Here is a 14,002-nt window from a genome sequence, read left to right as displayed (position 1 = left end):
AAAGGTTTCAAAAACCCTTGTGTGGACTCCCCTATGCTCAGAATAAGAACTAATCATTCTCAAACCATTCTGCCTTGTGGTCTTGGCATTTCTCTAAAGTGAAATTTTTTTTTTTTTTTTTTTTTTTTTTTTTTTGAGACAGAGTTTCACTTTTTCGGCCTGAGTAAAGAGTGCCATGGCGTGATAGCTCATAGCAACCTCAAACTCCTGGGCTTGAGCGATTCTCTTGCCTCAGCCTCCCAAGTAGCTGGGACTGTAGGTGCCTGCCACAACACCCAACTATTTTTTAGAGACGGGGTCTCGCTATTGCTCAGGCTGGTCTTAAACTCATGAGCTAAAGCAATCTGCCCGCCTCAGCGTTACAGAGTGCTGGGATTACAGGTAGGGGTGTCGCGCCCAGCTACAGTGAGATTTTGGTGCCTTTCTCTACGGTGCAGGCTCATAAAGGGAGGCACTTGTTTCACTTGTGTTTATTCCCCTCCCCGGACCCTCCCACTCATCCCCACCCTCCACCCCACAGAGCCTTACCATGTAAGCACTCAAAAAATAAGGATTAAACTGAATGCCCGGATAGGGAAGTGCATGACAGGATCTTTGAATTAAAATATGTGTTCATCTTCAATGTAAATATTATGCTCTATTCCAGGTTCATCACTCATTAAACCATTGTTAGATGACTTCCTTTTCCGAGCTTCTAGAATTATTTTAAATAGTCATTCTCCAGCTGGCAGTGCCGCCATCAGTCAACAGGACTTTCATCCAAAGTATGGAAAATGCACCTTGTGTTCAGTTTTGGTAAAAATTCTAATTCGAAACTTTAGACTAAAAAGATTTTTCTTGGAGTTTATCTTCCATCTTTGAGACTTTGTGCCCTGCCTAGTATTATCCACTATATACAGAAGCACGTGTAAAGCAGCTTAACATAAAGCCTGCCTGACACATTGTAAGCATGGAGCAAGTGTGCTGGTCCCATTATCATCAAAATGGAGGAGGAATCAACAATGTGGCTAACTTGGTCGGTCACAACTTCCAAGAGAAGCAAAGGTGTAAGAATTATGTACAGGGCGGTGCCTGTGGCTCAAGGGGTAGGGTGCTGGTCCCATATGCCGGAGGTGGTGGGTTCAAACCCAGCCCCGGCCAAAAAAAAAAAAAAAGAATTATGTACAAAGTAAAAGTCATAGGCTCGCAGTGAAATCTTGAGGGTTTCTTAACAGAAAAAGATAGGTGCCTTAGTGTATGAACCTTGTCCTTTGCTGAGTGTTGACTGTGTCTTGAGATTTATGATAGTAGTAATTGTGGAATCAAATTTTATGTCAAGTTTTTATGGGTACAAATTAGAAAAATCTCTTTTTAACTTGACCGTACTTGAGTGGGATTTATCCTCTTAGAGCTGGAGGAGGCAGTGACCAGCCATCTCATTTGCTCTGAATCTAGTTTACTTTGTTCTTTTCTCATGAAAACCAGAGTTAATTGAGTGATTCTGAAGGAACTAAGGATTTGGCATTTACAGTAAAAAAAAGGCCTATATAATTTCATTGGTTATTGAAATGGCTAAGGCATAATAAGCAATGCTTTGTGGAATCCTAAGAGGTATCTTATCATATATAAATATTTCTCTACCTAGAGATTCCTTATTAGCAAAATCTGTTCTAGATTATTAAAAAAAAATAATAATCTTCATCCTCCTCAGGGATTACCCCACTCTCACCCTGCCCCAGTCTTGTTTTAGAAGATTTGGTGCTAGGTCCATGGGAATTTCTTTTAAAATGACAGAAATATGTGAATATTTTGATTTTCAGTAAACAATAAAAAATCTTTAGCAGTTTATTTTTGTTAAAAGTGATACCTCCATAAATAAGGAGTGTCTTTTTAAAATCATATATGATGCCTTGAATAGAAAACATTTCTTTTGTTACTAAATGGTGTTAGTATACTGGGGAGTGACAAATGACAATGACTCTCAGCCTTTTCCCACCATAACCTTAAGAAAGATTTACAATACCCAGAAACTCATTTCAGAAGTAATGCTATTCTCATATCATAATAACAAAACGACTTCTTAATGTCTAGCCTGTGTGTATTGTACCTCCCTGTTCATTTCTTACCTGTCCTTTGCATCCCATAAGTCCAGACAAGAAGCAAAGGCTGCTGCCAGCTCCTTGGTGCATGGTGCAGTGCTAACCCAAGGGCCCTGCAGCCCCCTCTTGAATGCCTCCTCTACTCCCTAAGGCTTTGTTCACAGGTTGGATGTCCTCTCTTCTCTGTGTCCTTCCTAACCTGTGATCCCCTCAGTAATGCAAGGTTGGTGTAGGTGTCAGTGAGAAATTACCATCCATCCCCAGAGTGATTTCTACAAAAAGGCAGGCACAGCACAGGCAGGCTTTGGTTTCCTGCAGAATGCTTGCTAGTGATCTTTTAAGAGCTACTTTCTATGCATCATCATCCCGATTCTGCTCTCACCAGGGAGTTGGATGTAAGTCTTATAAACTTTGATGCACTTTAGTTGTTTTTTTTTTTTTAGAATGATCTCTTAATCATGTAACTTTAATATGACTGTTGTCTGCATTATTCCAACCACAAAGAGAGTCAGTATTATATTGTTACTGCTTTCAGTTAATTGATTTAGCAAACTAGATTTCTACCTCCATTTTTTTCCAGCTAAGTGAAAAGCTGATTAGTGTCTTGAAGAATTTTTGGTCTTCAGGCACATAAAGTGATGTACATAGTGTCCTTTTCTGCCAATTAGATATTCAAATTTTAGGATGATGGCTGTAAAATCTTTCTCCCTAGCTATTTTCTTTGGAAGATAATTTCCCATGTTATGTTTATTACAAAGTTCTTTAACTCGTTTCCTCTACTCTTGCTAATCCCATTCCTTAGATGAGAGTCATAAGTGAAAGAATTTTGCTACTTTATCATCAGGTCAAGTAGGTATTTAGCTCTAAGCCACATTCATCCCTCCTGTATTCATAACCTCTAGGTCACTAGATTTCTCTGAGTTTAGACCTGACTTAAATTATGTTTGAGGAATTGCAGCTATTATACTTTCATTTCAAATGTTAGTCAAATGTAATGAGCAGTTTAAGTAGATCATTGATTGATGGAATGGATTGTGTCTTTGTTTTTAGGTGTAGTACAGCAAATAGCCGATTGGCAGCCTATGAAGTTCTTGTAATGTTGGCTGATAGTTCACCTTCAAATCTTCAAATTATTATAAAAGAGTTACTTTCTATGCATCACCAGCCTGATCCTGCTCTCACCAAGGAATTTGATGTAAGTTTTGTAAACCTTGATGCACTTAAGTTTTTTTTTAGAATGAACTCTTAAACATACAACTTTAAGACTGTGTTTGCATTATTCCGACCACAAAGAGAGTCAGTATTACATAATTCTTTTGCGTACTGTGTTCACATACACAAATCGATTATAAATCATAATATCCTCTAATTTGATTTGCATTTCTCTGCGGTATATCACAAAATGGTACCCTTTTCATTAAAGAAGAGAGTCATTTTCAAGTTGGTTGATACTTATTCCAAACTATGTCTTGAGTGACTTTATTCTTGGTATCGTGTTAGGCACTAAAGATACAAAGTCAAGTAAACATTGGCTCTGCCACAGCACAGTCTGTGTTTAGTTAAATTCATCCAAGATGTATTGAGTATGTAGTGTGCTAAGATGTGTGTTAGGCTTTTGGAGCTCAAAAATGAAAACATGATCTCGGCCCTCAAGGAGGTCAGTGTATAGTGGAAGAGGCGAACCCACAAGCAGATAACTTCAATGTAATGCAATCCAACGTAAAACAGAGGTATGTCCTGGTTGTTCCACACAAAGGCATGTCTCTGCCATGCTGGTAGTGTCTTAGAAGGCGTCCTAGAGAAGATGAAATTTAAAACAGAGCCTACAGATGAGTGAGCCAATTGAAGCAAGGTAGGAAATTCATTCCATTCCAGCAGTGAGGAGAATAGAAGAAGTGCTGTGGAAGCAGGAGACAACTTAGTGGATGTTCAGCTCTACAAGAGGGAAATAGGTCGCAAGTGCACTAGAACACCAGCCTGAAGCAGAAGAACACTTTTAAAGCTGCTTTTGTGATATGCCCTAACATCATAGATAGTCAGACTTACCCTTTGGATGATGTCTTGAGTATTATGGGACATACAAGGCAGGAAATGGAGTGAGGATGGCTATCCTAGATAGAGGAAATAGCACTTGCAAATAATTAGCAATGTGAGAGCAAGTAAATTGGAAACTTTTGACTTAATAAGCAGGTAGTTTATAATGCTTTAGTTTGCAATACTTATTTTATGCTGCGTTTTAGTTTTATATGCATTTATTTAATAATCAGATCTCAATGAATATTTTGTTTTTTCAGAAGTCAAGGATATTTCTTAGTCATGAAAATATTTGTATTAGATAAATACTAATATTTTTAGCACTATTATGAACCAGTGTTTTTAATCTTGCACCATTCTTTTTTTTTTTTTTCTTTTTTTTTTGTTATTGTTTGGAATTCATTGAGGGTATAAAGAATTAGGCTACACTGATCGCATTTGTAGGTAAAGTCCCTCTTATAGTTATGTCCCAACCCCAAAATGTGTGCCATACACTGTAAACCCTCAGCCCCTCCCTCCTCCCCTCTCCCTCCTTCCCCTACCCCCCATCTTGTAGTGGATCGTCTTCTGCCTTCATATTAGAATTGATGCTTCTCCATTCTTGTGATGCTTTACTAAGAAGAATGTGTTTCACCTGAATCCAGGTTAATACAAAAGATGGAAAGTCTCCATCTTTTTAATGGCTGAATAGTAGCCCATGGCATACATATACCACAGCTTGTTAATCCATTCCTGTGTCGGTGGGCATTGAAGTTGTTTCCACAATTTGGCAATTATAAATTGAGCTGTGATAGAAACATCCTTATGATAAAATGATCTTTTTTCTTCTGGGTAGATGCCTAGCAATGGGATTGCAGGATCATATGGTAGGTCTAATTTGAGTTCTTTGAGTGTTCTCCATACTTCCTTCCAAAAGGTTATATTAGTTTGCAGTCCCACCAGCAGTGTGAAAGTGTGCCCTTCTCTCCACATCCATGCCAGCATCTGTAGCTTTGAGACTTTGTAATGTGGGGGGCCATTCCTCACTGGAGTTAGGTGATATCTCAGGGTGGTTTTTTGTTTTTTGTTTTTTTTTTAGAGATGGAGTCTCACTTTGTCACCCTTGGTAAAGTGTTGTGGCATCACAGCTCACAGCAACCTCCAGCACTTGGGCTTAGGCGATTCTCTTGCCTCTGCCGCCCAAGTAGCTGGGACCACAGGCGCCTGCCACAACGCCCAGTTATTTTTTGTTACATTTTGGCTGGGGCCGGGTTCAAACCCACCACCCTAGGTATATGGGGCCTGCGCCCTACTCATTGAGCCGCAGGCGCTGCCCCTCAGGGTGGTTTTGATTTGCATTTCTCTGATAATTAGAACACCATTCTTTTTTAAAACATCTATTCTTTGGACTACAAATACATTTTAGTAGAAATTTGATCTTAGAAATCATCCTGCTCTACGTTTATGTCTTTTGTTCATGAAAAGTATGTATTATTTAATAATTCCTCAAGGTGTGAAAGACCTACAGGTTTTTTTTTTCCAGCTAGTTTGTTATTTAATGGACAGAAACACTTCATATGTGCAGATAATGTGATTCTCATCATAGTATAAGAACCACAATTCTGTTGTACAACTATTTCAAAGTGTTTGATTACGATACCCTTTTCCACTTGGAGAAGTGCCATGTCGAACTTTATCCAACATACCTCTTCAGAATTGCCTTCTCCAAAAATAGCACTGTAATGGTGTCTTTGTGTCAGAACATCTATAAGTGAAATTGCAGGGTATTCACCTGTTTATTTAATTGTATGCTCACTAGAAGAAGTTTAATAGAAGGTTACCTTCTCTAAAAGGGAGAGAATAAATATGAGTCTTCCTTGACCATGCAGACCAGTCACGCTTCTTCACTGGACTTCACAGAACTCTGTTCCATTTTTTCAGAGTACTCCCTCACTTTATAAATATATGTTAGTATATGTGTTTGATTAATAACCTCCTAAACTGTGTGCTCCTCGACATCAGGGACTATGTGCATTTCTGTTCTTTCTCATATCCTTGCCACAGTGCATGGCACATAGTAGGCCCTCAATAATTACTTGTTGAATAATGACAAATACATACCTGTTGTGTGCCAGATACTTTATGAATGAATAGAAACGTTGAGATAGTAGTGTGTTTATAATTGTGTTAGCATCACAGAAGTTCCTGGTAAACATGGGTTTGGTTAGTATGTCTTTCATAGCACACTGGACAGGCAGATCTGTGCGTGTACGTCTTTTCCCTCTTAGACATGCCAGCCAGCAATAGTGGAAATGTGCCTGTGGCAGAGATACTTAGTAATCCTCCTCCTATCCCTCTCTTTCCAGTACCTCCCCCCAGTGGACAGCAGGTCCAGTTCAGGGTTTGTGGGGCTGAGGAATGGTGGTGCCACATGCTACATGAACGCCGTCTTCCAGCAGCTGTACATGCAGCCCGGGCTCCCTGAGGTGATTTCCTTCCTCTGTCCTGTTTGGTGTGAAAGAGATACGCGGTACCTGGAAATTATTACATACTTTTTTTTTTGCTTTTAGTGTTTGCTAAAACTAGACCTACAACATAACTAGGGATTCTTTAGTAGCTTCTGAAACTTCATAGACATGTTATTCATAGTCACATACGTTTTATAAATCTACTATTGGGGCTCGGCACCAGTGGCTCAAGCGGGTAAGGCACCAGCCACATTCACCTGAGCTGGTAGGTTCGAATCTAGCCCGGGCCCGCCAAACAACAATGATGGCTGCAACCAAAAAATAGCTGGGTGTTGCGGCAGGCGCCTGTAGTCCCAGCTACTTGGGAGGCAGAGGCAAAAGAATAACTTGAGCCCAGGAGTTGGAGGTTGCTGTGAGCTGTGATGCCACAGCAGTCTACCCAGGGCGACAACTTGAGGCTCTGTCTCAAAAAAGAAATAAATAAAATAAAAATCTACTGTTGGAATGAGCTGCCTCTAAAACAGATGGACTTGACCTGTGTGATTCCTGAACTCCAATGTTATTCTCAAATAAAATTACTAACATTTTTAGTGTTATAGAAATAGGTAGGTGCTATATCAACGTACAGTGATATAGTAGTGACTGATGACAATAGTTTTGAGAGTATTCCATGTGTTGCGCTTATCTTTTGTAGAGATCCAGGTGTTACTGGACCAGTTTTGGATACTCAGGCTCACAGACACGATCTCCCAGTTACACCAGCTAGCAAACACTGAAGCTGACCATCTGCGTAGTTGTGGACATATCCAGACATACATGCGTTCTGAGAAAAGCAGCATGACATTCCCGTGGACATGTGTCAGGGTTTCCTGGGAAGCAGTTAAGTGTTTCTAACTTCTGCATTTCTGTTCTTTGTAGGCATTGCTTTCGGTAGATGACGACACGGATAACCCAGACGATAGCGTGTTTTACCAAGTGCAGTCTCTCTTCGGGCATTTGATGGAGAGCAAGCTGCAGTATTATGTGCCTGAGAACTTTTGGAAGGTATCTCATCGAGGAATTCTCCACATTTAAAGATACAAGATACACAGTTTGGCTACTGTTTTTTGTGGTGATAAAGTTTCTTGGGTTTATTAACTCGGGACTGTTAGAGGATTAGGCATGCTGTTCTTCTTGAAGTTGTTCTTGGTCGTATGACTTTAAATCTTCAGAATAGCTATTCAGTTCCTGGAGATTTTCTAATCTTAATTGTTTTCAATATTTTTCATAATTCTTATTTTAGCTCTTTGAAATATTTGTTCACATCATTCCTCTGAACCTGTGCCAAGTTCACCAATCCCTTTAAATAAGAGCATTATTGGTAAACATTACTTTCTTGTGTTTCACATATTGGAGGAATACCTTATGTTTTTCCCCCAAAGGTTGGTTAGTTTCTAAGGAAAAACTCTCTTTTCCATGGCCTTAGCTCTCACCTTGTGCTCACCTCTGGGTTCAGAGACTTGTGCTCACAGGGGCCAAGGGAGTGCGTGGAGGACAGCAGGAAAGGTAACATGCTTGCTAATAGTAAACTTGGTTTTTAGAAGCACTTAAGTACTCCTCACATTCCCTTTCTACTACATTAAGTAATCGTTACTTTTCCTTTAAAAACATGTTTGATTTTTGTTATGTAGATTTTCAAGATGTGGAACAAAGAGCTTTATGTGAGAGAACAGCAGGACGCATATGAATTCTTCACTAGCCTCATTGATCAGATGGATGAATATCTCAAGGTAGTGAGAGTTTTACTTTCCTTCTGATTCTCTCAGACTTTAATAACAGTATCTTAGGATTTGGGGTTACTGTGAAAGTGACAAATCAGAAATTGATTATCTTCAATAACACAACTGTAATTCATTTCTTCTGGATTTTAACATGGATCACTACAATTGTATTTCTTTTCAAATTCATCTAGCATTTGATCAAGTATGTAATTCTTCATCTGCTCTACATAATAATAACAATAATCCTTTGTACCCGCATATTTTACTGCATATCCATTGAAGGGCTGCTTCACTGCAGCAAGAGGGCTTCCGTCACCAGTGAGCAAGCGGATGGCCCTGTGCAGAACAGCCTTGGAACTCAGGGAGTCCTCTGGTAAAGGGGACAAAGGGACCAGATTAAAAAGTTATTAGTGGGCTCGGCGCCAGTAGCACAGTGGTTGCCATGTCAGCCACATACATCAAGGCTGGTAGGTTCGAACCCAGCGCAGGCCAACTAAACAACAAAGAATAGCTGGGTGTTGTCGCAGCCACCTGTAGTCCCAGCTACTTGGGAGGCTGAGGCAAGAGAATCACTGAAGCCCAAGAGTTTGAGGTTGCTGTGAGCTGTGACACCACAGCACTCTACTGAGGGTGACATAGTGAAACTCTGTCTTAAACGAAAAAAAAAGTTATTAGTGGTACTGTTTAATTCCAAAGCCTCTACCTCTGGTAAAACATGCAGCCGACTCCCTCAGTGGTATTGCCGGAATTTCAGGATTGCTTGTCACCATGTCAGCATTGGCCTCTCATCCAGAGGCATAATGTTTTCTGTTCTTAAAATAAGTTATGGATTTATAGCGTCTGTCTGCAACAAAAAAGAATGTAGAGAGTTGCTACTAGCATGGTGATTGTGGCACAGGGACTCGGAGCCGTCACGGAGAACTCTCTCATCTTCAGCTCTGCCTCTTTCTTCCTGCTCTTTGGATTATTTGATCACTGGCTCTGTGCCTGTTAATGGGCCACTAACCCCCATTTGTCAGTGGTAAAACTGCCAAAAGACTAATTTTATTTTTGTGGGTAAACTGAAGTCTGTGCTTCAGTGTAGGCCTAAATAAATTTCAATGTACCTCTTAAGTTCTAGGGGCATCTACTAAAATTTCAACTTTTCCTTCTAACAGAAAATGGGAAGAGACCAAATTTTTAAGAATACTTTTCAGGGCATTTATTCTGATCAGAAGATCTGTAAAGACTGTCCTCACAGGTTAGTGCAGACATCACTGACATAAAAAAATAGTAATCATTTTTGAATGATTTTTCTACTATATTGTGAATTTGACATTTGTTTGTTTGTTTTTTGACATTTGTTGAGAGTGTTAGAAATCTGTCTTTCAGGCTCAGCGCGTGTAGCTCAGCGGCTAGGGCGCCAGCCACACACACCAGAGCTGGCGGGTTTGAATCCAGCCCAGGCCTGCCAAACAACAATGACAACTGCAAGCAAAAAAAAAAAAAATGGCCAGGTGTTGTGGCGAGTGCCTGTAGTCCTAGCTACTTGGGAGGCTGAGGCAAGAGAATCACTTAAACGCAAGAGTTTGAGGTTGCTGTGAGCTGTGACACTACAGCACTCTACCCAGGGCGAGATAGTGAGACTCTGTCTCAAAAAAAAAAAAAGACTCTTGTCTTTCAATGGATCTATAAATATTTAATGAATGAAATTTCTCTGGTTTCCATTCCCAAAATTCTATTGTGGTCTTAAGAAAATATTTGTTGACGTTTATAATTTTAATCAATTCTATGGGGGCAAGACATGATTGCAAGAGGGACTTTACCTAACAATTGCAATCAGTGTAACCTGGCTTATTGTACCCTCAATGAATCCCCAACAATAAAAAAAGAAAAAAACAAGAAAAGATGAAGAGATTAAAAAATAAATAAATAATAATTTTAATCAATTCTAAATTGTCACAGTTTAGTGTTTTTACTTGGAGTGTACTTTTAAAAGGTTGAAGGAAGGCAGGTATTAATTTCATAATTAAAATGTGGGTCTGTGTTCAAGCTCAGGGAATATCGTAATTTCAGGAGTTTTTAATTCTTCATTGATCCCGGGTTTTCTGTTGTTTCCTGATCAGATATGAACGTGAGGAAGCTTTCATGGCTCTCAATCTAGGAGTTACTTCTTGTCAGAGTTTGGAAATTTCTCTGGACCAGTTTGTTAGAGGAGAAGTTCTAGAGGGAAGCAATGCATACTACTGTGAAAAGTGTAAAGAAAAGGTATCATGTTTGGCCTTTTTCAAAAACGAGATTAATTTGTTACTCATGTAGTGCGCCTCTGTTTTGTGTAAAGTCAGTAATGAGCTCCTGCCGGTACTTGCAGTAGATGGTGTAATTACTTGTTTTCGCGTGGGTAGGAAAGGCTTTTGCATTAATTACTTTGCTGGTTTGTTTCCTTCATAGAGATAATTGATTTTTTTGCTTTTCTTTAGAGAATAACAGTGAAAAGAACCTGTATTAAGTCTTTACCTAGTGTCCTGGTAATTCACCTAATGAGATTTGGATTTGACTGGGAGAGTGGACGCTCCATTAAATATGATGAACAAATAAGGGTAATGTTTCTTCTTCTTAAAATTGTTCACAGGCATTACTTCACACACTTCTTTTCTTTTTCCTGCTTCTGTTTTCAAATTCATCTACCACGTGAAAGGGTGCGGGCTTAGCGTTCTGAAGGGTGCACAGCCCCACCTTCAGTAGCTGCTGGTAGAATAGGCAGGTCTGTGAACCGCTGTCCTCATTTCCAGAAGTCCCTTATCCTAGTTATCTGTGGGAGAGAAAATGCTTCCCTTAAGGCTCAAATCAGAGGCTATTTATGCTCTCCCAGACTCGGCCTTTGCAAGATTCCATATGTGAATTAGAGATAGTAGTTATTACTAGCTTAAGTTAGGATAACACATCCTCTTACTTGTCTCTGACTTAATTAGGCACTGCTGCGTGTATCAATAGTCCACATTAATGTGGTCTTCTTGCTTTTAATTTTACACAGTTTCCTTGGATGCTGAACATGGAGCCTTATACAATGTCAGGAATGGCTCGCCTGGATTCATCTTCTGAAGTTGGTGAAAATGGGCGAAGTATGGATCAGGGAGGTGGAGGATCCCCACGAAAAAAAGTTGCCCTCACAGAAAATTATGAACTTGTTGGTGTTATTGTACACAGTGGGCAGGCACACGCAGGCCACTACTATTCCTTCATTAAGGACAGGCGGTAAGGGTTGCTCAAGGCCGTGCTCACACCCTGTGCCCTGCCATGGCCTGAGCTCTGCTCTCCTACCCTCCTTTATCATCCATACTTACCTTGATGATGCAAAGAAACTGTCGTTCTTGGATCTTCACTCTGAATTTTTAAAGCTTAGTATAACTTTTTTTTCTTCAATTTATTTGAAAAGCGGTTTTAGAAATCCTAATAACTGTTACTACATTTTTCTTAAAGATTTTCAAATGGTACTTACCTGCTGTATTTGTAGACAATACTTAGAGACAAATGCTGGGCATGAGGGTGTTTATTTTTTAACCTTATAATGTTTGATCTCTGGGATCTAGGGGGTGCGGAAAAGGAAAATGGTATAAATTTAATGACACGATTATAGAAGAATTTGACTTAAACGATGAGACCCTGGAGTATGAATGCTTTGGAGGAGAATATAGACCAAAAGTTTATGATCAAAGTAAGTATTTACAAATGGATATTTTTATTGTTTTTAAATTTATAGTTTTCTATAAAACTGGAAGATGTTTTCTTTACATAAAAATACAGTATATTTTATTCTCGTAATACTGCTGCTTTTTAGAACCATGAACTCTTTGATAGCCAGAGTGAAGATGTTCAAGATGCTTCTAAAAACATCTTTAAATAATTTTTTGCATCAGGAATAATAGACATGGGAGACTCCAAAAGGTGGGAGGGTAGAGTGATAAAAAATTACCAGTTGGGTACAATGTATACTATTCAGGTGGTGAGTATATTGAAAGCCCAGATGTGACCACTGTACAATATACCCAAATAACCAAAATTGCATTTATATCCCCTAAATCTATGAAAATTAAAATTAAAAAATTGGTTTTTTTTTTTGGTCAGGGCTGGATTTGAACCTACCACCTCCGGCATATGGGGCGAGAGCCCTACTCCTTTGAGCCACAGGCACCGCCCCAAAATTCTTTTTCTTATAATATCCTTGGGGGTTGACAGAGGAGTAGTAGGTGAAAAGATGAAATGAATATCAAGGAGGAACTAATGAATAAAGAAATTTATCCGTGAAAATAGTTTCAGAAGAAGTGGTTGTCCAATAAAATTTATAAATTTCCTTTCTGCTTATATAAAGGGGTGATTAACTAGAGAAGACGTTTCTAGCACGTGTGCTTTTAAAGCCATACTTGTGCAGCAGTACGATCCTTTGCCCCACAGCCTGCACCCAGGGGGGAAATCATAAGGAATAGTATATTACAATACCCAATTAGAATTTGCCATTTGAGAAAAACCATTTTGCAGAGACTTCGCATTTCTAAAAGGTGATTTTGAGATCGTCTAGGGGCCTTTCTAAATTTCTATCTGCACTGGATTAACTGTGTTAGATTTTGAACTATGCCTTTATCGTTTCTCATAGTGCTGAATAACCTCCGTGTTGAATGTAACATCATTGCTAGAATTTACCTAGATTTGGCTGATCTTTGCAGAGATGCTTAAGTGTGGCCAATTAAGATCCCATCCTGTGTCCTGGAGCACCTTAATGTTGCTTTGCTTTTGTGCCCTTTTACTTGATCTTAGACTTCTCTAGGATATTTACCATCTTTGCCTTATTCTCTGCCCATATCACCTGCCAAGTGAGGGATCTGTTTAGTCAAAGAACTGAAGTGTCCATCCTGCCTTTTTTTCTAACTAGTACTCTGGAAAGACCCACATTTTGCTTACATTTTTCATTGAGCAAATTCAATGGTAGCTCCTTGCTGGATTCACGGGCCCTTTGTTTTCAGTTGTTAAGACAAGAAGATCTTTTTTATTTACAAAGCCTTCTTTCTCAACGTCTTGTTACAAAGCAAACCCATACACTGATGTTCGCCGAAGATACTGGAATGCTTATATGCTCTTCTACCAAAGGGTGTCTGACCAGAACTCCCCAGTATTACCGAAGAAAAGTCGAGTCAGTGTCGTACGGCAGGAAGCCGAGGATCTCTCCCTGTAAGTGTTTCTTACATATAACACGTCGTGTGCTTTCAGTAGGTGATATTGTGATCGATGAGAATACACTGTTTAGGATTTAAAGATAATTAACTAAGCCAGACTGAAATTCTAAAAAGAGCTCCAAAAGGAGAAATGTGTACATGCCTTTTCTTATTTCTCTTTGGCCATCATTTCCTTTGCAAGAAGTTATTTTGTATTTAGAAACATGCATGCGAGCTATTTCGCTAAGAGTTTTCAATTTAGAATTGAGATCTTTTTTTTTAACATTGGCAGCATTCATTGAATACACTCTATGCCAACACTCAGAATGTTGTATTTTTAAAGGTCATGTTATAAGTGAATTCACCTTTTAATATATTAGATCAGGAAAGTATACAATTTCTTTTTTTCACTTAAGAAATGTGATAAAATGCAAGAGGGACTTTGCCTAACAATCGTAATCAGTGTAACCTGGCTTATTGTACCCTCAATGAATCTC

At 39.2% G+C, this 14,002-nt stretch overlaps 1 protein-coding gene across 4 annotated transcripts in view; it reads left to right on the top strand.

Annotated features, from left to right (window-relative positions):
* The window catches only part of USP24 (ubiquitin specific peptidase 24), a 156,209-nt gene that overhangs the window by 107,718 nt on the left and 34,489 nt on the right, over positions 1–14,002 (top strand). For all 4 annotated transcript variants that reach the window (XM_053575344.1, XM_053575343.1, XM_053575347.1 and 1 more), the window contains exons 41-51: positions 647–764; positions 3,129–3,273; positions 6,458–6,577; positions 7,478–7,603; positions 8,230–8,328; positions 9,477–9,559; positions 10,425–10,566; positions 10,779–10,898; positions 11,333–11,553; positions 11,889–12,013; positions 13,380–13,521. In XM_053575344.1, the coding sequence (XP_053431319.1) occupies positions 647–764; positions 3,129–3,273; positions 6,458–6,577; positions 7,478–7,603; positions 8,230–8,328; positions 9,477–9,559; positions 10,425–10,566; positions 10,779–10,898; positions 11,333–11,553; positions 11,889–12,013; positions 13,380–13,521 (1,441 nt within the window). The remainder of the gene's footprint in view (positions 1–646; positions 765–3,128; positions 3,274–6,457; positions 6,578–7,477; positions 7,604–8,229; positions 8,329–9,476; positions 9,560–10,424; positions 10,567–10,778; positions 10,899–11,332; positions 11,554–11,888; positions 12,014–13,379; positions 13,522–14,002) is intronic.

This window comes from Nycticebus coucang, chromosome 22 (genome assembly GCF_027406575.1).
Source record: "Nycticebus coucang isolate mNycCou1 chromosome 22, mNycCou1.pri, whole genome shotgun sequence".
Classification (NCBI taxonomy): Eukaryota; Metazoa; Chordata; class Mammalia; order Primates; family Lorisidae; genus Nycticebus; species Nycticebus coucang.
This window is presented reverse-complemented; position numbering and strand designations above follow the sequence as displayed.